General features: G+C 40.4%; 1 protein-coding gene across 11 annotated transcripts in view; it reads left to right on the forward strand.

Annotated features, from left to right (window-relative positions):
- Positions 1-24,363, forward strand: part of DYM (dymeclin) — a 224,266-nt gene that overhangs the window by 112,410 nt on the left and 87,493 nt on the right. For 10 of the 11 annotated variants that reach the window (XM_057405672.1, XM_057405680.1, XM_057405676.1 and 7 more), the window contains 2 exons: positions 398-492; positions 18,770-18,934. In XM_057405672.1, coding sequence (XP_057261655.1) covers positions 398-492; positions 18,770-18,934 — 260 coding nt within the window. The remainder of the gene's footprint in view (positions 1-397; positions 493-18,769; positions 18,935-24,363) is intronic. The other variant, XM_057405682.1, reaches the window with a different exon arrangement.

Genomic DNA, 24,363 nt, shown 5'->3' on the forward strand with positions numbered 1-24,363 from the left:
TTAACAGGGGGATGAGCTGTGAAGCAGAAAATTTTAGGATAAGACTACAAAAGGGAGAGAGAGAAAGGGAGAGGATGAGAACGTTTCTCGTCATTTGTTGTATCTATGATGTCATTGTAAATACCATTGCTAACAAAATATATATATGCATCCATATGGACATATACGTTCCAAAATCTGAATGAAACAATCATTCTTTTGTAAGCCTTACAGTTTAAGACAACCATTTAAAACATCACCAAGTATATACACTTTGCATTTCTGCTGGATGCTTTTGACTGTGTCCTTTAAAGCAACATGTATTACTCAGTCTTTTGAATGATTCCTGCAATAGGTGTCAGTGTGTATCGAAAGAACAGCTTGATGTAGGTTTTTTCTTTCCTCTTCTTTCTGACAGGACAAATACCTTCATACAAATTGTCTGGCAGCCTTAGCAAATATGTCAGCACAGTTCCGCTCACTTCATCAGTATGCGGCTCAGAGGATCATCAGGTAAATATAAAGACTCTCAAAACTCATCTTTGCAACTCAAGAGTAGAGGAACTTGAATTCTGTATTCCTTAATAGATACCAGTGAAGTAAATAGATGAAATGCTAACTGAATTACTAAGCAATCCTAGAATAAACCAATTTGCTTTATACTTGAATCTATTCTGAATGCACAAAAGATACTTGTTTCTCTGTCTGAGAAACTTCTGAGTCTATTAACAGAAGAGCTCAGTAGCTGTTTTCATACCAGAAGGTTTTCAGGGATTTGTGTGGTGGGTTTATGGTTGGGTTTTTTTTAGTCATGTAGCACCTTATTAAGAAAAGGCACTAGAGTGATTGTTCTCAAATACTATACAGACTGGATTTTCAACTTGCTTTGTTTCTTCCTCCATGTTTGGCAGTAGGTGTATTTGTTAAATCAGACATAACACAATGACCATTTTGTGGTGATGTGGGCAAACACGTGCTTTTCAACTGATAAAGTGTATTAGCCTGTGTAATCACAAGTAGTCAATATCTGCTCTGGTTCTAAAACAGGGCCATAACTTTAAAGAAGTAGATACTGAAGATGCAGATCACTTTGTAAAGGCAGGTAATTATGTGTCCAGCATCCTTCTCATCTTGGCAGCCAGCCCCTCTCCGAGCTCCAGGGAAAACCGGGAAGGTCCTTGTTAATGCGATCTGGAATAAACTGTTAACAGTGCTTGTCAAATACAGACAGTGTGCCAAAAATAAGTAAATGATAATTGCATGCCTGCACACTTTGTAAAGGGCTGGATTAACGAGGCATTGTTCTTAAGCCATTGCTCTTCAGGATTTAATTCTCTGTTGAGTTCCTTCTCTTTTGGAAATGGTTGATTGTAGAAGTATGGACAGCAAACCAGGATGAAAGCGTTCTGCCTTTACCTTTTCCCTTCTGATGCTTGCTCTCTTTGCGTACCTTTTGCAGTGACAGTGGTTGTTCAGAATTTGAATTGCAGCTATTTTCCTGTTACCTAGTACAGACGTAATCTGGAATAATTGCTTCATTTCTCAAATCATAGACACAGAGTCTGAGTTTTCCAAGCTTTTGCAAATGTCGCACCCTGAAATCATAGATCCTGATGTGGCGTGAGATGCTCTACCTTGAGGCTCAAACACTTGGTCTGTTTTTTGTGTGGCACTTTGCCACTTCAGAGTTTTTTCCAGTGTTCCCAGTTTCTGATTTTGTTCCATTTTATTTTGCTGCTGTTTCTGCAGACCAAAGTAACGTGTTCCTCTGGTAGTTGGAGCAGGAAGAGGTTACCTTGCTAGTAATGTTACAGCCACCTCTACCACTGCTCAGTAATTTTGAGTTCTCTAGACTGACTGCATGTGTATTTCTGAGAGCCTAAAAAGAAGATGGTATTTTATATTACATGAAGTATTTTAGGGTATAGGTTTTTTTAATTAAGTAGCTATGAAACACTTAACTTAAAATCTGCTTAGCAATATAACTGAACAGTTATAATTGAAGCTTTACCAGATGCTCTAATGAGTCCTTCCTTAATGTGAGAAGTAATTCCATTTCCATGCAGGCTTTTTCCTAATCCTGTTCTGAGCATAGACTGCCAATTGTTTTAAATTCTGAAGACTGTTTTCTCTGAAAGAATTATCTGGGAATATTCAATGTAGTGTACTTAAGATCTCAGCAAAATACAGCTTCATAATGTTGGGTAATTTGTGTCACAGAAAGCATGAAAATTGATAGATTTGTATAAATCTATCACAAGCAGCTGCTGGAAGTAAAAATAGATGTAATAGATGTTTTATAGTAAGATCCAAAGCACTGTTCACTTAATGTTGGATGTCTTCTATTGTAGATTACCCTGACTTCATGATCCTTCCCTTCTCTATCCACTGTTAGCACTGGTTTGTTTCTAATTACACAGAGCTGTTTTATCACAGTAGTGCCAAGGGTGATGCTACATTGCGCTGTGTCTCTGTCGTATTTGTGGAGTGCTGACATTTGTAGTATCTTTAAATTATATTGGTAGACTTATTATAAACAAATAAAATGTGTGTTGATGTCATTATTGTCACAAATGACTACCAGAAGTGGCTGTATAATGTCTAAGTGGTAAAGCACAGCCAGGTGGAGTGTTACTTACCTGCAGTGAGTATAGGTTTTTCCTTTGCTTGGTTTCTGTTCTACAAGTCCTGTTACCAAAAAGTGAAGCCATAACTGCAGTATTAGGGCAGGTATTCGATTTGTCTCTTACAACTTCAGTTAGTTGGCATTAATTCCTTTAACCTATTTAGAAACAGCTTTCAGGATCTTTGACTTTCCTACTGCTAGCCTGCCTACTCCAGTATGTGTCACATACTTGGAAATGGAGAATCTGTCCCTGAACAACTGTATTCTGACATCTCATCACCGTGTCAGCCAGTGACAAGAAAATGACTGATTACTTAAGGCAAACACTTTTCCTATAGGTTCATGTGTTGGAATGTTTGCGGTTTTCTGAGCAGACATATACCACTAGAGGTTGCCGTACACCTCGCTAATTAGACATGCACATTTAATGTTAAATGACTTTGTGAGGCTAGAAATACTATCCAGTTTTCTTTTTTAATACGCTATCACCACAGCTGTTCACACGCAGGGCTGTGTGCGCCGCTAAGAACACTTTATCGGTTGCGCTTCTCTCTGTCAGGTGACATAAGGGACTTAAATATCAAAAGATGACACATAATTATATCAGTGCCAGATCCTGCAGACGTCTTTGGCTATCATAGCGAGTTCAGAGGGGTTCACATATGAAGAAAGAGGTTTGTCAGCTGTGACTGCCCCATCCCTGGCAGTGCTCAAGGCCAGGTTGGACACAGGGGCTTGGAGCAAGCTGCTCCAGTGGAAGGGGTCCCTGCCTGTGGCAGGGGTTGGAGCTGGAGGAGCTTTGAGGTCCCTTCCAACCCATACCATTCTGCATTTCTGTGATTCTGTGATCCTCCTGATGGTCACAGGAGTCATGTGGAATCAGGAAAAAAGGTGTACTTAAAAGGGATACAGAGCAGAGACTTGGGCATGCTGTGGGATGCAGTATGTGGTGCTTGAGTGTCATTGTAGACCTGCTGTACCTGTTAGGAGAACAAAGCATGACACCTACAGTTGGCCATGCCTATTCTATGTCTGAGTGGAAGAAGCAGAGATAGCCACCCTACTTCTCACTGGTTGGCCAGCCTGGTAGTTGTATGATACCCTGGAGCATAACGCTGAACACTAGATTTGCTCAATTTTGGGTTTGTCTTCTCTTTTTTTTTTAAATGCAGCTGTAAGTGTTGTGCTTAAATATCCATGCTTGTAAAGAGAGACTGTATCACTGTGGATCCCCAAGTCTGCCTTCTCTCATCTGGGAGTAGGATGAAGCCTTTCTCCTTTCTTTTCCTTTGTTCTCTTCAGCAAAGTCTGCATCAATTTTTAGAGTCAATTATGCTTCTTAAGCGACTAAGAAAAATTCCCATCCATTCTGACAGGTGCTGCTGTATTTGAGAAGTTTCACCTCGCCAGCAAAACCGTTTTGTTTTTGCAGTTTCCTAATTTAGTAATTTAATTTTTCTGATACAGTTTCCTCTTATAGAAGTCTGTCAGGATTTTCTTGAGTGAAGATAATTATGGAGGTTCTTTAAGAACAAGAATACATGATGTTGATTTAAACTACACTTTTTAAACTCAGTTTAAGATTATGCTGGGTTGAAACCTGTGTTTAAGTTGTAATATATGAGTTTGTAGAAATGTTTTATTGCTGCTGCAATGTATTAAGTGCATGCCAGCTGCAAGTGTCTTTGATCAGCAAATTTCATGCTGGATGAGAAGAAAGCTTACTATCATTAGTCCTGCAGAGAGTAAAAAATACATATAGCATAAGGAGAAAATGCATTTCTCATAAGAGGTCATTTAACTTAATATTTTCCGAGGGAAGTCTCTGAATTTTCATAATAGATGCATGGAGCTCTGTGTTTCATATTCCTTCATATGAAACCATGTAGCTAGTTTTTAAAAATATAGAATCTATAGATTCTATATATCTATATATCTATATATATATAGATAGATATATAGATATAATCATAGAATAGTGGTTGGAAAGGACCTTAAGATCATCCAGTTCCAACCCCCCTGCCATGGGCAGGGACACCTCACACTAAACCATGTCACACAAGGCTCTGTCCAACCTGGCCTTGAACATTGCCAGGGATGGAGCAGTCACAACTTCCCTGGGCAACCCATTCCAGTGCCTCACCACCCTAACAGGAAAGAATTTCCTCCTTACATCCGATCTAAACTTCCCCTGTTTCAGTTTTAACCCGTTACCCCTTGTCCTGTCACTGCAGTCCCTAATGAAGAGTCCCTCCCCAGCATCCCTATAGGCCCCCTTCAGATACTGGAAAGCTGCTATGAGGTCTCCAGGCAGGAGGTCTCCTCCTCCAGGCTGAACAGCCCCATCTTTCTCAGCCTATCTTCATACAGGAGGTGCTCCAGTCCCCTGATCATCCTCGTGGCCCTTCTCTGGACTTGTTCCAACAGTTCTATGTCCTTTTTATGTTGAGGACACCAGAACTGCACACAATGCTCCAGGTGAGGTCTCAGGAGAGCAGAGCAGAGGGGCAGGATCACCTCCTTCGACCTGCTGGTCACGCTGCTTTGGATGCAGCCCAGGATACGGTTGCTTTCTGGGCTGCAAGCACGCACTGAAGCCGGCTCATGTTCATTTTCTCATTGACCAACACCCCCAAGTCCTTCTCCTTGGGCTGCTCTGAATCTCTTCTCTGCCCAACCTGTAGCTGTGCCTGGGATTGCTCTGACCCAGGTGTAGGACCTTGCACTTGGCATGGTTAAACTTCATGAGGTTGGCATCAGCCCACCTCACAGGCGTGTCAAGGTCCCTCTGGATGGCATTCCTTCCCTCCAGGGTATCAACCAAACCACACAGCTTGGTGTCATCGGCAAACTTGCTGAGGGCGCACTCAATCCCACTGTCCATGTCAGCGACAAAGATGTTGAACAAGACCGGTCCCAACACCGATCCCTGAGGGGCCCCACTCGTTACTGGTCTCCAGCTGGACATTGAGCCATTGACCACAACTCTTTGTGTGCGGCCATCCATCCAGTTCTTTATCCACCGAGTGGTCCATCCATCAAATTGATGTCTCTCCAATTTAGAGACAAGGATGTTGTGTGGGACAGTGTCGAACGCATGGAACAATGTGCATCCAGATTTCATTGTTTTCAAGTTGTTTCAACTTCTCAATGATTGCAAGTTTATCAGGCATTTATTTAATGATGGCTCTGCTTCCTCTGAGTAAAATGGCCAGAGTAGTGTAAAACATTTGTGATCCAAGCAGTAACTGCGGGTTAAAAAAGTTAATTATTAAAACATGTTGTGAATTATTTATTTTTTTCTATATTTGCACACAATTTTTAATCATTTAGATGTGTGCTTTATTCTTGGGTACTGGTATAATTCTTGAGTGCTTGGATTTGCAGAAATGAAAAGTAGTTTGTCTGCAGAAGGAAGTTCACTGCTTTTCCAAGACTGCGTTTTGCTTACAATGTAAATATCTGTTAGGTTTGTGAATGTGAATTTTGGTTATTTCACAGTTCCCCTTAATAAAGTAGCTATGTTTTTCTTGCAGTATTTTCCTTTTACAGTCATCTTTATAGAATTGAACATCTTTGTAATATCCCTTGTGTTATTTGATAGAGTGTATCACATACTGTATTTCCTGCCTAGCATTTATAGGCTGTAAGTAATCAGATTAGTTGTTATTATTGTCAATTTTCATATTGTCTTTAAAAGAAGAAATCATATTACTTCCCTCTGCTTTCCCCTAGATTATGCGAGTTGTTGCTTTTAGAAATTGGGGATAAGGAGGAAACAAATCCATTTTTTCACATGTTGCTGTGTTTGTGATGATAACTCTGTGATGCATGTGTTAATTACATCTGATACCATGGTGCTTTTTTTGCTGCCTTATGAGTATTTATCAAAAATATTTTTATTTTATATTTATATATATATAGGTGAAGTGTTTTTTAAACCTGCAGTTTCTTCAGCAAGGATCTCTGTGTATAGAAAACATCTTGAGTTTGGTAGGAGTTTGATTATTCAAGTAGTTCAGTGTGTGTGTTCAGCAAAGAAGAAAAACATTTATGCAGCAGATACTTGTGATCTGACCTGTTATTAGGGGCCATGTTCGACTGAAAAATCTGAAATTGTTGGGGTGTGAACGTGATAAAATAAGAACTTACAATTGCTTAATAAATTTGTTAGCAGTGTCAATAATGAGATGTAGTTGCTGGCATAGGAAGATAAACAAAGTTCTCTCCCATGTGGCTTTGCATGCTGTGAGCATTCTGGTTTTCCTGCCTATTTTGCTTTGATGTCCATGGTGCTTTTGGGAAGCTCTTTAACAAGCAGCTTCCTCTTTTGCTGGAGGACTGCAATGGGACAGTTGGTGCAGAAAAATAGTGAAATAGAATTACCCAAATCAGAGGCACTTCTTAAGGAGAAGAACTTGGAATAAAACCCCAAGTTGCTGCATGAATGCTTCAAAGCTGTTTGATTTATAATTTAATTCTCATTTGAAAAGTGTAGGAACAAAAGAGTTGCTTCTTATACAGGAATTATGATTTTTAAACAGTTAAATGTTTGCTTAGTCAGCATTTTTAACTTTAAATGAGATATGTAAATGGAGCAAAAGAAATTAAGTGAATACGGTATGCAGTACTTCTGCGAAACTCACCTTGCTGACTTCTTTCTTAGAGCAGGGTAGTGAATGGTGTTAAATTAGAGCTATTTTTCAGAGAATTTCCTAAAATTGTTCAGAATTTAGGGGTTGGAACCCTTTGACCCTGTGAAGCACTATTTTGGAAAAAATCTAATTTCAGAAAAGTCAGCTTTCAGTTTTCATTAAAAAAAGAAAATATACGTGTAGCAGAATAGCCAACCTATACCTTTATTAACAGAGAACATGAATACTAGTCCCTCCTTCTTTTATTACTGTTGTAATAAGGGATTTCTGTTGCTTAGAGCTGTGTGGCTCCAAGGATGCTTTGAAACATACAGGTTTGCATCATACCACGCACACTGGGAGCCCAGACTTTAATGGCTTTAATGCCACTGTAGGAGCGATTAGTAGATTTTATATTCCGGGTTCAAATCTTAATTGGACCATTAAATTAAGTCTCAAGTTTACTGACCTCTTATTTGTAATAGAGTGTTCATAGTAGCACACCCTAGAGAAAAGAGGCTGCTTCTGCTCTCACGCCAGTGTAGATCAAGAGACTTCACAAGTCAAGTTATACAATAATAAAAGATTAAGCTCTAAAAGGGGTGCTTGGAATTAATATCCTGTGGCTAGACCTGTTAGATACTGAACCCTCTGAGCATCAGCTGCCCTCTTCTTCTTTCTAACAAAAAGAAAAGTAAAAAGAAAGGGATTGATGTTAATGAACAGTTTCACTAAACCATTGAGGTCTGCCTCTGAAGATACTGAGAGAGGCTTATTCACAAATCCATGGTTTCTGATTGTAAAATGTAAATATCTCTGGTCTGAGCTGTTCAGGAGCAATAGGTAATTTTTAATTCTCTTTTGCATCACCTGTGGAGTGTGGCTGTGCTAGAGGGAAATTAACCTTGATGAAAGTTATCTCAACAGTATGACTATTTCCTAAGTTTTTTAAATGAAAATGTCTTTAATGTTGGGTGTATGTTGGATTTTGTTGGCGGTGCTCATGGTGCAGGGCATGAGTGTGTAGTATGCCTTGCAGCCCTGGACTTTGATTCAGTACCTGGGAGGATCTCTTGGTACAAACAATGACTTTTGGTAACTCCTGTCCCAGAATGTTTTCATACAGACATCATGTCTCTGAAGTAAACAGGAAGCATCTTTCTGTGGGTACAGCTTCAGGTGATTTATCTGCCGCTCAATGAGCTTGTTTGATTTTCGTTGTTGGTTGTAAAGCAGTAGCAAGTGACCTCTTCATCCCAGCAAACTTTCATTGCCAAATAGTACTCTGCCTGATGAATTTGTTACTTAGAAATATTTGTGTTGATTTACCCCCCTTCCCCTTGTCCTTCACTTTGCTGTCATTTACCTTGTGCTGTAAGACTTAGATTTCAGCAATAAATTCTCTTCAGTATGGAAGGCCATAGAACTGACTGGTTGACACTGCCTCAGAAATAAGAATTAAAAACCTCAAGGACACTTTAGTGCTGCTTAACTTTGAAAATAGTTTTGTAGCATTTTAGTTTAGAGGAGAAGACATTTATTATCTAACCTGGATATAAAATGATTCTTTATTAATGAGAAACTGCTTTATAGTAATATTTTTTCTTATCCCCCATGCAGTACAGTTACAAAAGTGGTAATCCCATTTTTATTAGCTGTTTCAACAACTAATAAAGTAGAACGAAAACTAACAGCTTCTCAGAACTTCTTATTTCATGGTATTCTCATGTTCAGGCCGTGTTTGAAAGAGTACATTGTGCAAGCAGATCATCCAACAGCTCTGTTGTAGACTGAGCTGTGCTTTTACTCTGCGGACTGTCAGTAGTAGAAGTAAGCACAGCAGGATAACTGGAGAGATTTCTACATCAACTGGTCAACCTTAGGGTAGCTTTGGATTGCTCTTTCACAAGCTGTTTGCGGACACAGGCATGCTAGTCTGTTTGCAGGTGGTTGTTAGGCCCTTCATCCTCCATTCTGCACTCTTCTTAGTTACACGTACAGAGGTTCCTGAATCTCTGGGGTGGTTTTTGTTGGGAGACAGAAGCAATCTATAAAGATCTGAATAGAGTTAAATAAAAGAAACATATGCTGGCCTTATTAGTAGCATGTTGACCTAGATTAGCTGTGGGGAAGCTTATAAGCTGATCAGCCATTTCAAAATTGGGAGGTGTCATTGCAATTAGTAGGAAAGGCTGCGACAAAAGGGGAGACGACTATTGATGAGATATGGGAAATGAGAATATTAGTAGCAAATGTCATCTTGTTGATACGACTTAGCAATCCAAACATAATGGGGTTAATATTTAAAAGGAGTGAAGCATCCTTTGTTACCATGCATTGTGTGTCGTCACAGTCAAGCAGTGTTAAAGTACTGCTTCAAATGTTCAAACAGAAAGAGGAGTACTCCATGTGGGCTTGCCTGTTTTTGCCTGTGTGTAACATATGGAGGTGAGGTTTTAGGCTGATATCAGCTGTTTCCAACATGGAAATATCATTGAACTTGGTTTAAGCCTGGTTGAACCTGCTGGGGATTCTGAGTGGGCACCTGATGGGACAGTAATACCCTCAACCCCATCTGGTGTGAGCAGTTGAGTGCCCTGCATGCCATTAGAAGTGTTCAGAGCCTGGGACCCCCAAGCTCATGGGTTATGGAGAATTCCCAGATGGATCGGCTCATAGGCTTATTCTGAGATAGATTGGAATGCTGTGAACCATAGAGTAGTCTTGGGCACACGATTACGTCTCTCTGTCTTGGGGTCTTCTCACGTGGAGCAGGTTGGTTGAACTGTTATTCTCTGCTTTGCATGTCACGGCATAGGACTCCTTACAAATACCATTGTTTATTGCTCATTTGGCCTGAAAAGGTTTTTAATATCTAAATACGTGCCACTCCACAAAATTCAGCTTCAGACAAGACAATTTGCTCTTCCCTTGACCACTTGTTGTGTTTCTGCTGACTGGTAAGACATAGCCATCCTGGTAGCACTGTCATTTTCTGGGAGGAAGTCATTACTACAACTCATTGTTCTTCTGCCGCCCAGGAAATTGTACAGTCCTCATTGTCTTGAAGCTGTAGAAGTGAAATTTGTTGAAGTTTTGATACTTGTCTCAGGGAATCTAGAGCATCACACAGATACTTGCATTTATCAAAGTGGCAGTCTGGAGGTAGAAAGTCCTGTTGTCCCATCTTTAATTATTATGAATGTCCCATTCATAGTTGTCATGCCACATAAGCTCTTTGAAAACAGTACAGTTTGATAATAGTCTTAAAATTGGGGGATTAAACTTTTCCTTTTTTAGTGGAACCTTACAGCTTCTTAAACTGATGATCTTGCAAATGTGTTACAATGGAGGGAAAGAAATACTTGAGGAAACCTGTACAGAAATAACTTTTTTTGCGATACATTTCCACTGTTGTTTTACAGATGAATTTGCAGAGTAGACTGAGGTTCCAGGTCATGGCACTTAAGTTTTCTATATGTTTAATAGGGAAAGGAAGCAAAAATAAGAAAGCCAATAGTATTATTCCAGTCCAGCTAGTGCAATTTTGATTTCTTTTACCTGGCCTGGAAGAAGAGGTCAAGGCCACTAAAATGTTTACTGGGTTGTATACTACTGTGTTATTTGGGATTTGGTTGTCTAAGGTATAGTACCCTGAAGATGTGAATCTTATAGTCTTGTTTTATAGCAATAAATTGTCCTGCAAAAGATTTTCTGAGATTTAAAAAAAAACCAGGGTGTTCTAATTATCTCTTAGAAACTATTATTTGCTGTTCTAGTAGAATCCTAGAAGCTGTGACCTTGTCTTCTCAGTATGCTTTGGATGGAACGTACTTACAGGTGACTTGAGATAATGACTTGAGTGAACCTGCCTTTTATCGTCACTTGCAGGGTATTGGGCTCATTATCTGCTTTATTCAGACACAATGTGTACTCTTTCTTTTTAGAAATTATCTCTTTGGAAAAAACCTGTGGGCTGTGATCTAAAGAATTGAATGAGTGATGAACTTACGTGGATTTATCTGACAATTAAAATAGTATTATGGCTGTAAGTAAGCATTAGTATGAAACAAAAAGTATTGATTATGAAATCTTTTTTTTTTTCTTTCTTGTCAGGCTGATGCTTATTTCTCATTAAACTCGTGTCGTTATATATGTCTAACATTGTTCCAGCATTGCAGTTCAGTGGACTAATTTTACTTTCCAAGTACGTGAAGCTGGGGTAGGTATGAGTGGGTGCCAGTAGGGAAGCAGAGCTGTTACTAATTACACCCAAATTAAGTGTGTTGGTGCCCTCCAAATTGCTCCTGAAAACCTTCCTTTCCACCACGCATGGAAATTTTTTGGTTCATTCAGACCCCACGTTAAGAGATGTTTTTTCCAACTGGCTTTTTGACTCATTTTAGGAATAGGTGATAACCGTTTATGAAATTTTTGAGTCTCTTAAGCACTCGAGCCAAGATTGTACTTGTTGAATCAAAGCCAGAAGTGCATTCAGCTCTGGAGCAACAGCACAAGAGGGATGTGGAGCTGCTGGAGCGAGTCCAGAGGAGGCCATGGAGATGATCAGGGACTGGAGCAGCTCTGCTCTGGAGCCAGGCTGAGACAGCTGGGCTGGGTCAGCCTGGAGAAGAGAAGGCTCCTGAAGGGGAGACCTGAGAGCAGCTCCAGTGCCTGAAGGGGCTGCAGGAAAGCTGGAGAAGGGCTTGGGACAAGGGATGTAGGGACAGGCCAAGGGGAATGGCTTTAACCTGCCCGAGGGGAGACTCTTAGGCAGAAGCTCTTCCCTGTGAGGGTGCTGAGGCACTGGCACAGGGTGCCCAGAGAAGCTGTGGCTGCCCCATCCCTGGCAGTGTTCAAGGCCAGGTTGGACACAGGGGCTTGGAGCAAGCTGCTCTAGTGGAAGGGGTCCCTGCCCATGGCAGGGGTTGGAGCTGGAGGAGCTTTAAGGTCTCTTCAACCAAAACCAGTCTGGGATTCCTACCACCATAAACTTTCACGTAGCTTGTGTGGCTCGCAAAGAGAATATTGCACTTTGAAACATCTGACACTTTTAAATGGAGGGTGAAACTATAGGTAGGGAAGAAAGAATGGAGATTTAACAACTTTAATGTGCATCAGTTCTTTACAACTGTTGAATGACTCATTCTTTTTAATGGTAATGGCCTTCAGCAAGTTTAGGAAAGAACAGGCTTTTAGGTAAAATAAATACACTTAGTTCTGCAATGAATAAATAAATTTGCTGTGAAGTTGTGTAGAGACATGTTTCTGTAACTTGTTAATTGTACTCTTGTGTCCACAAGGAAGTCTTTCTGCATATGCTGCAATTTACATGGGCTCAGATGGGTGAATGCTGCGGTAGAACAGGGCGAGGGCTCAGAGAAGCAGTGCCCTCTCTTGCGGTGCTGTAGCCATTGTTTCCCAATGGAGGATTTTCAGGTTCATGCAGACTGAGATGAAAATGTCTGTGTTAATGCGGGTGTTGTAGGCACCTCCTGTAATCCCGTGCAGAGCCTGTGAATTATCACAAGTGTCTAGCCAAAGGATAAAAGCGCAGGAGGTTTCAAAAGCAGCATTCCCATAGTAGCATCTCTTAAGCTGCCAGGGATGCGTGCCTTCCAAGTAACTGGTGCATCTGGGTGATTAAAGCGTTTGCTCTTTGTCCAAAACATCAGTGCTGAATAGATGCTTCCTCTGAGCTCTTTCATATCCTTTTTTTGTTACGGGTCATCAGTTGCTTGTGTCTGCTTCTAATATACAAATTCTTTTGTTCTCTTTATAGAACTTCATCTGTACAGGGCTAATTTGGCCTTTCCATAGCAGAATCTCATATATTTATAATTTTATTTTCAGTCTATCAAACATCTCCAGAACTTGTTTGGTTTTCATTTCCTTGCCTTCCTTCACTATAAATACTTTCATGCATAAAGATAATATTCCTCTCAGAAGCCTGTTGTATACACTTGGCCAGTACTGTGACAGAGTGCTGCTTCAGGGCATGGGAACTGACACATTATCACAAATAATCACTTCTTAAGTATTTAAATAATTTTCATGCTTCTCTTTTCCGTGTTGTTACAGCACCTTTAACCCTGTAAGGACCCCTCGCCCCCAGGCTGCTGTTTTGCAATAATGTAATTTAAAATCCTGTCATCACTCTACGCTATAAGATATAAATTTAGGATACTTGTATCCCAAAAGCAGGCCTGCAAGACTGAAGTATTTTTAGAGAAGTCACCCTGTTACTTAGGTTAGGAAGTTAGATGATGATCAAGAGGAAGGAAAGTACTAGTAGCGAAAAAGGATCAAGTCAGAGATTACTTGAGTACTGACACAAACATGTCTGTGGGGACCTAATGAAACACATCTGGGACTCTCGCTATTGCAAGACCACTGACTGTCTGTTGGACCACATCTGGAGAACTGCAGCCAGATTTTGGGCCCCTGGACACAGGAAAGGTGTTTCTGGACTGGGGCAAGTTCAGTAGAAGGCTTCCCCAATGGTTTGGGGTCTGGAGATCTTTCTGGAAGATGGGAAGATGGGCTTGAGGGATTTAGGCTTTTTTAGCTTGGACAAAAGAAGGTGTCAAGGCAAGGCTATGGCAGGAGTTTCAGAGGAAGGGTTAGCAGCATTCCTGCACTCATAGGAGTGGGTTACTGAGCAGACAGAACCAAGCTCTTTATAGAAGTGTGTAGCAGGAAGATGAGAATGAATGGTCATGAACTGAAGGCAGGAGGTTCCAGCCTGATGGAAGACAAGACTTCGTCATGGTCAGGGAAGCATTGACAGGCAGCGTGGAGAAGTCGTAGAGTCTCTGTCCCTGGTGACTTTCAAGACCCAACTGGACAAATCCCTGGTCTGGCCTGGATTCAGTGTTAACCCTGCTTTGACCAGGAGGTCAGGCTAGAGACCTCCTAGGGTCCTTTTCAACCTTAATTAGGACTCTTTAAGGTAAGAACAGTTAAAAACATATTGAAACTGGCTGCAAAAGGAGGAATTGTGTTAAGTGTTCTAGTATGGTGAAGGCCAGTGCAATCTCCTGCATCCCCAGTGCCAACTTTTATTGTACCTTTAAGCAGCTTAATTGTGCTAATACCACATTGAAAGAAAACCACCCCAAAGAACCCCAGACCACAATTCCATGGGCATATGCATGTCAGGTTTTCGTAACAGTCTTGTTACTGAAAACCAAATACATAGTACTCTTTCTGCTGTGGTTCGTCAGCACCACTGTTAGTCATGTCATCAGCAGCAGAGTTCTACAGGGAAATGAAAACTTCAATCTGAAATTCCAATTTCAGATGAGGTATTCAATCTATTTTACCTTTGGAAGAAGGCTTTTGATGGTTTACCTTTCCAGTGTTTATACTGTATGAAATAACATTAATAGGTGATACTTTAGGCAGAGCATAAATAAACCATTCTCACAGAGTGATCTAATAAATTGTTATCATCTGTGTAGTATTTGAGTACAAGAATGTGTTTTGTTTGGGTTTGGTATGGGAACGTAAGAGAAAGGACTAACAGGACTTCCTAGAACACAAGTTACCCAGCATGAACAACAGTAGAATGTTCACAGCACATCACAACATTCTCCCCACATGTACATAGGTAGTTTGAGTTGCTGACTAAAGTGTACTAGTTTAATTAGCTTCTACTTGCATTGTTTCTTATTTAAATAAAGCTTTCACATTGGCTTTCCCATGAAGTCGTGTTGTAGCGTAACTTGCCTTTGGAAAATACAGCGATTAAGTCTTCAAACTCCACAAAAGATGTTATTTGCTGTGCATTTTTCAAATTCTGCTGCAGAAACAATATGACCTAAATATTTAATCAGGCTTAGCAGAATTGGCTTTTTTTGTTGCAGCAGATTAATCTAGTTTCTCTGAGCTGATACATGTGGCACGTATGTCTTCAAGACCTTATGTTTTCTCAGTAACATTAAAGATTTATATCCTTCATAAAATCTGGCATGCACCAAGAGGAAGACTACGAATTACAATTACTTAAACATTAGCACTGGGAATTCTTCTTTTGAATCCTCTAGATGCCCTTTCAGACTACATTGTACTCACAGGGGCATTAGTGAGTACTGGCTTTGTACTGTTTTTCTATATCCTGCCCGATTTACTTCATTTCTGTGTTGTCAAAAAGATGTCAGCCTGGTGGTGCTGTTTGTGCTTTTGTCCTTGATATATTTGTTTTTAAATTGCAGTTGACTTCACTAGGGAAAATACCAGCTTTCTGGTTTAAATAAATCAGGATGTAAGTGGCTTTGCATGTTTTGCTTAGTGCTGTTGTCTCGTTCAAGTCTGTTCTTGAAGTTAGGGGTGAAAAAAACAATTTTTGGATTTTTGGGGTCTTATTTTTTTCTAAATATTCTTATTTTTTTCTGTTTAACCTGTGGCTGTAGTCTTGTATACACCTCTTGGATTGCATGGAGTTTGAGTTAAAAATCGGAAGTGATATGATCGCCTAAACCAAACCAATTGCAGTGGCTGTTTGAGACATTGACAGACACAGGAACAGCAGGTTTGAAAAAATCTGTAGCAAAGTCTTGTTTGTTTGTTGATTGGATGATCAGAGAGCTTCCAGATCATCAGGGAGACTCAGTAAAGCTGCAGAAAGCCACAGCATCCATTCATGCCAAGAGGGCAAACCACATCCTGGGGTGCATCAAACATAGTAAAACGAGCCAGTGAAAAGAGGTGATGGTCCTGCTGAATTCAGGTTTGGTGTGGCCTCACTTGAGTTCTGTGTGCAGTGCTGGGGCCCACCATTTAAAAAGGGCATGAAGGTCCTTCAGTGTGTCTGAATGTGTCCAGAGGAGAACAACAAAGCTGGTGAGAGGTCTCGAAGGCATGTCCGATGAGGGGCAGCTGAGGAATTCAGGCTCATCTAGTTTGGAGAGAAGGTGGCTGAGGACCAGCCTCACCTTCCTGAGGAAGGGATGTGGAAAGGGAGGTGCTGAGCTTCTCTCACTAGGATCCAGTGATAGGAAGCTTGGAGATGGTTCAAACCTAAATCAGGGAAGGTTAGTCTGGATGTTAGGAAACATTTCTTTACAGGGAGAGTGGTCAAACCCTTGAACAGCCTTCCTAGCTAGTCAGTGCCCCAAGCTAGTCAGTGCTCAAGAGGCATTTGGACAATGCCCTTAAAAACGTGCTTGAACTCGGTCAGCCTTTAGTTGGTCAGAAAGTTGGATTAGATGATTGTTGTAGGTCTCTTCCAACTGAAGATATTCTGTGCAGGTGGGATGTGACTCTGCCATCACACGAGTGTTGTTCAGCTCATTGCTAATCTCCACCTTCAGCTAACATCAACCTCAGACTCCCATTGATTTGGAGTGCTTCTTTGATGCCCTTGTTTGGGATTGTCCAGACTCTATGGAAAGGAGACTTTGTTTGCCTTCATCAAATCTGTGCTAAGTTACAAACAAATATAGATATATTGGGTTAATTTTTATACAGACATAAAAATTACATGTTTCCTCTATATGTGTGTGGGTAACAGACAGTGAAGAGTGTGTACAGCAAAGGTCTCTGCCCTGTCTGGGGTCAGAGTGACGATAAGAGTGTTCATTTTAACTACTGCTGGTTCAGACAAATCTAAAAAGGTCTGAGGAAGAGGACAGGAGATTGTCATGAGGGTAAGAGTATCCTCATTGTACATTTTTTGTTCAAAATCACACATTATTCATGGTTAGCAAATGAGCCTTTTTTGTGTTGGTTTTGGTGTTCTGTTCAGTTTTTGTTTCTTCCTTTCAATTCCTCACCAGCAATGTGTAGTAGAAAAACAAACAAGAAACCCACAAAAATACACCTATGGAAGTAAACCCTTGGAGACTTCTAAATGCCGCTTCCTGACTTCTTCAGAATTGAATTTGATGCTTTGACTTGATGCCTGTCAGTTTGGAGCAGCTTCACTTGGAGCACCCACACTTATTTTAAAGATGATGTTGGGTTTTTCTGTACCTGTTCATTTCTTAACCAATTTTTGTTCTGGAATCACATAGCTGATCTGATGTGAGAGATGGATGACAACCAGATAGAAAAGGATACTCTCACTTTAGTCTCTAAAATATTGATGCTAACCTCTTTTGGTTTAGATCTGAAAATTTGAGGGTTCTGTGGCTTTAATAGCCACAGCTATTAAACAAAAGAATGTGAAGAACTTAACGTTCAATGGAGCGTATGGAATATACATACTTTTAGTTGTGATAACTGTAGTCAACTCTGATTTCCTAGACCTATGTAATCAGGCACTACTTCTTAGCTATTGGAACTTGGCGCTGTAGTGTTGTCAAAGGGTTGACCAGATAGCTTTTACTTTTTGTAAGAGGGAATTACTTCTGGTGTGGGATTTTAGTACAGTATGAACTGTAGTTTTGTCATTCGGGTAAACAAAATGCATGAACAATACATGCACGCGCACCCCACCAATCAAATATGATGTTCTTTTTCAGCAATACTTTTTAAAAACTTTCAGTACTGTATTGTAGTTAAAGATTGCCTTTTGTTGTAAAGTAGAAGTAATGTGCCCCATAAAACGTACAGGGAACAGAAACTTCAGTAACTTGTAACTGTAGGTCCAGTGGCTACTGGAAAACTGATTTCTGGTGGCTCAACTACATGATTTCAAACTCAGGATCCTCAACTAGTCAGTGGAATTTGGATGAGAAGTTTTCTTACTGTACATATCTTTTGAGGGATATAAGCCTTGATTTAACACAGGTTTAGATTAGAGGATTTAAATAATGGAGATGCTTAGTCTTTGCTGTGATTTAAGGTATGTTGGTCATCGTGGCTGTGTTACAGGTTGTAAAATGCAGGTTTATGGCATTGCTTTGCTCTTGGTATGAGTTTAAAATCACACCTTTTGATAAATAAGTTCACCTTTGCAAACAGGAACTGCCTTACCCTTATTGTCTGAAATGGTGGAAGGAGGGACCACAGAATTGCACGGGCTGTACTATACATATACATATATATATATATATATATATATATATGAATACCCAAGAGGGCAGGTGACTCTTGGAGGTTTGGTTTCCAAAGTGTAACACGTGAGCCAGCAGCTCCACCAACACTCTGAGAGCTGCCTGCCCACAGGAATGGTTCCTCCTGTGCTCTGTCCCATCCATGCTGGGGCAGGAGGAGGTGATGGCACCAAAGCTGTCAGTGAAGGGATGGCAGTGCTGCTGGCCCTGTCTGACACTGTGTCTGTTCCAACAGGGCATGAAACCCCTGGGTGAAGTTTCTGGGTAGTTTCTCCTCCTCCCATTACATGCCACGTTCTCATCCAGTTTGTCCCTTTGCAGTAGTGACAGCACCGGTGAATGGGCATGGGTTAACGGATCTGTCTGTCCTTTGAAACTGTGTTGTTCTATGTCAGACTGCTCCATTGCTTTCTTGGCATCATCCATTGACTCTTGGCACAAAAACCAAGGGACGTTAAACCATGAATTAGCTTTCTTAAAGGAAAATACCTCTTTTTTCTGTTTTTTCTCCCTTTACCCTTGTCTTTCAGTTATACCTGCCGCCACTTGCGGAGATATGTATATGTCTTGGACAAACTGTATTTCCCCCACTCTCACTGCTCCACGCTGCAGCATTGCTTCTCGACCCTCAGTGACAATGGAGAGGAACTCTTGTCTTTAACTTGTTCTCACATTCTCAGATCCTATGCTTCCAGGTTATTAACCTCTGCTCTCCATTTACTGCATGCTGCATGCTCTGTGACTGGTCTGTGCATGTTTTCAGTAAACTGATGAATAGAATAATGTTAATTTATAAGAGGATGTTTTGTGTCTTTGTGGCATCCTTGATATAGGTCCTAAAAATGTGGTAGAAATTAATGTCTGATAACATTTTTGTTTCTTTTTTATTATATATATATATATAATGTGTGGCCTTTGGAAGTTTTAAATGCTTTTCATGTTAAACTATTTTAATCCTTTTCCCAAAACTATGACATAAGAGCATAAGCTGTGATTCATGAAGCTTCTATACAATTATGTAGTTTGTTTGGAATTAGTGGAGAGATGTAAGTCGTCTTACATGTAAGTGTCTAATACTTCATTGACGCCCATTGTCTATATAAATTGCTTTTCAAGAACGGGAATGACGAGAATCCACCAGCCCAAAATGACAACGTAAAATCCTTGTTCATGGTGCAGGGTTATATGTGCTCTACAGGAACTGCAAAATAGCAGGAATTTGAGAATAAATTCAACTTGCTGTACCCAAATGTTTTCTCTGAGCTGTTTACTCCAAGTGAAAATTCAAGTTTTACTATTTGACTGTTGACGCTGTGGATAATAAAATATATTAACCAAGATGCCAGAAGCTTTAGGGGAAAAAAGGCAAAAATTGCATGACAAAATTGATCAGAACATGGAAAACATCCAGGGTGGAAATGCAGCTTCCCAGCTAAGCCGGCGTACAATAGCAGTAGACCACACAGTAAACATAAGTAAAACCAGCTTTGATTTGTCAAGGGAAGAAAATACGGCATGCAAGCTGAAATAACTCTTTTTGTACAAAAGAAATTTTATAGCGGTACATAATGATGGAGAGTCACACTGAAGGATCTCAACAGGAGATGAAAATCTAGCTGTCCCAGGGGCGTTCTCCACATTAATTTGGAACAGGGATACAGTATTAAAGTAGGCAAACCCCTAAGATTTCAAAGGCATTATTTAAAAATGAATAATAATAATCAGCACAGTGTACAGCAAAATCTTGTTTATGATGGAATGTTTTACACGTAGGAGTGATATCCCAAAACCATTAAAGAAATAGCTTAATTATTCCAGCTTGTTTCACTGAAATTTTGGTAATTCTGTACAATGGCAGTGCTACAACATTATGTTGGCAGAATCATGCTTGGGAGACTATTACTCCATGGATGTTGCATCTCTCAGGTGGCTTTGTGGATGAAAATAAGCAGTGATAACACTATATGCAGTTTTATATATCCAGCTTCTGAAGTTTTTAGAGCAAAAAGTTTGTTTAATTAGTCTTCATACTGAAACTGATGGAGAAATAGTTTGCTGGTATTACTTTCTGAAATGGGAGTTACGCATCAGTTGAGATATATTAGAATATATCAGCCAGGGAGATTGTAAAATCTCAGGTTTTCATTACAGGCTATCCTTTTATGAGATAGGAGGAGGATGGAGTATTTGAAATAGAAAATGCTGCTAGAAAAATATATAGGTAGCAGGTTTTAGTGGCTAATTCTCTGTTGTTGTTCTGGTGATATATGGCTAGAAAAGTGTGTGCTCAGGAAACTTGCCCATGGAAGTCCATAAATAACATTAAATACAGTGGCATAAATGGAGGTGTCAAAAGTGTGTTTCGTGGGAATCTGTGCATCCATCCTATAGTAAGTACTGCAATATTTTATCCTACTTAGAGAAGAGATGGGATGCATAAATTACAAACGGCAGAGAATTATTTATCATGGTGATTTATAAATTACAGCCCTCCCACTCAGGCTTCTTTGCAGTGCTCCTGGTAAATAATATAAAACTTAGCCTTGACTAATGGCTGGTCTCTAGCGCTGTCCTGCTACCGCGGATGATGTTGCCTGTCTTTAGACATCCCATAGAATTAAAGTTGTTATTACGATTTCAATACGTTTTGTGTGCAAATGTGAATATGCACGTGAACAGTTGTACTTTTAATTTGGAGGTGAGGAGAGGGAATTAATTTGTTTTACTGTATTTTACTTTGTCTTAGTTAAAGTAGGAAATACGAAGGCAGTTTTAGAGTGACAGCACTGACTAATTAGTACTTAATAACTACTGTTTTCCATTAAAGCACTTACAAAGGCTGATTTTTGTGAGATACTGGTGGTGACCTATCAAATCTATAGGCACACTGTATCCCACACTCACGGAACAGCTAACCCTGGTTAAAGTGAGGGAGAGGGGAAGGAAAATTTATCGACACTATGTATGTGGCATATATTCCAGTGTCCTGCAGGGAGGAAGCCCACAGCACCAGGACTCCGGGCAGCTTTGACTGGGATTTAGTACCAGTGTTGCTTTTGGTGGTTTTTCCAAATGATAAAAACAGAGGAGATACAATACCTATTTTATTATGCAATGCATTAGCATAGCATAAATATTGAGTCAGGGATTGTAATCTGTCTAATAATTCTGTTGTGGCTGTGCTGTTCATTGATTCTTGCAGTAACTGCTTCGTGATGTGAAATATATTCTCCCACCCTTACCATTATGGTTTCCTTTTGTATTGCGTGTTTGTCGTGTGATGTTTTTATGCTCGTGTGTGTTCCCTTTTTGTTTTAAACCTCTTCTGGTTGCAGTCAATCTCAGGAAAATTGTTTTTGAAAATGAAACTGGCTTAGTGCATGTACTAGCAAAAGGCAGTTAACAAGCAATGATTTGTTTTGGGATGCTGAACAAATTAAGGATGGTTTTATTTTCATAGCTAGCTTAACATTGTGTGTGTGAAAGAAGGAAATATGGTTTTGCTGAGCCTTGTAAATTGAGTAAACATGTTCCTGAAGCAGTAGAGCAAAATGAAAAATTATATGGATTCTTTTGAATGGAGTATTTTTGCCCAGAGTTTAAAAAAAGACCAAAGAAATATGATGTCAAATTCACAGTTTAGCCATTTTACGTATCTTTTATTACTTAAGACTATGTTAGTTTAAACAGGAAAATGTATCTAATAAGATTTTAATACTCCCTTTCAGAAACGTTCTGGCACATTGTCTGAAGCCTGTAGAGGATAAGCTTTGCAGCTATACTCCTCCCATGCCATCAGTGTTGATGGAATTATGCAATTGCATTAAAGAATGTGCAGTCTTTGCAGGATCAGGGCCTTGGAAGTTAGCTTTGAAAAAATCTGCTAATTACCAGAAATGTTTCTGTTGCTGTAATGTGATGGTGAAGTAGTGCATAACACCAACTTGTATTCATTAACCAGTTGTCAGCTCCTTTTTCCTTGGAGTGTGTGTTGTGCTGGGGCATTGGGGCTGGATCCTGGGAATTCATAGAATCATAGAACTAGAGACTGGTTTGTGTTTGAAGGGAGGTTAAAGCTCCTCTAGCTCCAACCCCTGCCACAGGCAGGGACCCCTTCCACTAGAGCAGCTTGCTCCAAGCCCCTGTGTCCAACCTGGCCTTGAACACTGCCAGGGATGGGGCAGCCACAGCTTCTCTGGGCACCCTGTGCCAGTGCCTCAGCACCCTCACAGGGAAGAGCTTCTGCCTAAGAGCTCATCTCAGTCTCCCCTCGGGCAGGTTAAAGCCATTCCCCTTGGCCTGTCCCTACATCCCTTGTCCCAAGCCCCTCTCCAGCTTTCCTGCAGCCCCTTCAGGCACTGGAGCTGCTCTCAGGTCTCCCCTTCAGGAGCCTTCTCTTCCCCAGGCTGCCCCAGCCCAGCTCTCTCAGCCTGGCTCCAGAGCAGAGCTGCTCCAGCCCTCGCAGCATCTCCATGGCCTCCTCTGGCCTCGCTCCAACAGCTCCACGTCCCTCTTGTGCTGCTGCCCCAGAGCTGGATCAGGACTGCAGGGGGGGTCTCCCCATAGCGCAGCAGAGGGGCAGGATCCCCTCCCTGAGCTGCTGCTCACGCTCTGGGGCTGCTGCCCAGCACATGGGGTGTTCTGGGCTCAAGCGCTCACTGAAGCTGGGTCATGGGGAGCTTCTCCTCACCCAGCACCCCAAGTCCTTCTCCTCAGGGCTGTTTTCAGTCCAGCTGTATGTTATAGACAGTCCTTTGCCAGGATGTGGATACCTGTCCTGTTCTTCGGTATGTACAGGAAAGGAATCAGAGTATAATTCTCAAAAGCTGCTAAAAACATTTGCAAGTCTTACATACTTCCTTTGGTTTTAGTCTGTGAAGGGTAGGTGGGGAGAAGCGTGGCAGATAACATTTATTGTTGAACCTTAAACGTTCTTTGCATGGTTTAATGCAATATGGAGAAGTACATAAATTAGTATTCTTTCAGATGAGTATTGACAGGTGTGAATTCTTTTTCTCTGATTCTGTAGATCATTTTGAGCGTTTTTTGCATTCAGCTTTAAGCAGTTAAGTTAAAAATCTCACCCTAAGTTACTGCAAGTAAAATAGTCAGTACGTCAGCCTTGCAAGAGTACTCTCTGGATAAGAAATCTGGGTGTTCTCTTCCAGAGCCTCTTCAACATTCTGAAGAATGGTCCTTTTCTATTTTCCTGCTATTTCCAGTTAAAGCACTCAGTTACTTATAACTTTTGGAAATAATTTATATCGCTTCTGATACTTCTTAGTGTGATATTTTATATATGAAGTAACAAATATTGATCCTTAGGAGCTTAACCCCTAAGAGCTGATACTGAAAGTGGCCATCATGTAAGGAGAATGAAAGCATTCTTGAGAAATAATAGCTGTTGTATTATAAACATCTAGTAGGTGTGACAACAGGTAAAGATAGAAGTCAAGACAATTAGTGGTATTATTTTGACTTTAACAGTCATTTAAATGAGAAGGTCTCTGGTGTCGGACCTTGGTTAAACACGGCTGTCTCTGCAAGCCAGTCACCCAGAGTGAAGTCAGTGCAGGTAGGGTTCTACCCAAAGTGGTGTGGGAAAGATAAATGTCTTTTTAATTGGTGTAGGCAGGTGACATTGGTTTAAGAATGAGCCAATAGCCAAAGGTGACAAAAAAAACCCCACCTTACTTCTGCACGAAATTATGCTTGAGTCTTATATTGGAAGGGGCGTCAGTCACAGCAACTATTGAAAGAGGTTTTGGTGAATAACTCGATAAAAGCTGTGAGAGAAGGAAAATAATTTGTGAGTAAGTCTTTATAAGTTTTGAACAACAGCTTTTTCATCTCTTATGAATTGCACCCCTTATTTTATAGGGTTAGAAAATAGAATAATGAAAATGGCAGTGTCCTGATCAATCACAAGCAAGAAACAGCTTCTCTTCACTTATCACTGAAGCAAACTATTTTTGGAATGGTAGAAATATTAGTTTAAAAATTGATTTGGTTGAGGTGTTGGGCTTTTTTAATATGTATTTCTGCAATCTAAAGGTCTAAAAATCTTGGTGGATTTAAGTACTTTCTAAGAATAAATTAGAATAAACGTAAGAATAAGCTACAC

This window comes from Pezoporus wallicus, unplaced genomic scaffold (genome assembly GCF_028554395.1).
Source record: "Pezoporus wallicus isolate ANWC-B61680 ecotype Strahan unplaced genomic scaffold, APGP_CSIRO_Pwel_v1 scaffold_13428, whole genome shotgun sequence".
In the NCBI taxonomy this organism is placed as follows: Eukaryota; Metazoa; Chordata; class Aves; order Psittaciformes; family Psittacidae; genus Pezoporus; species Pezoporus wallicus.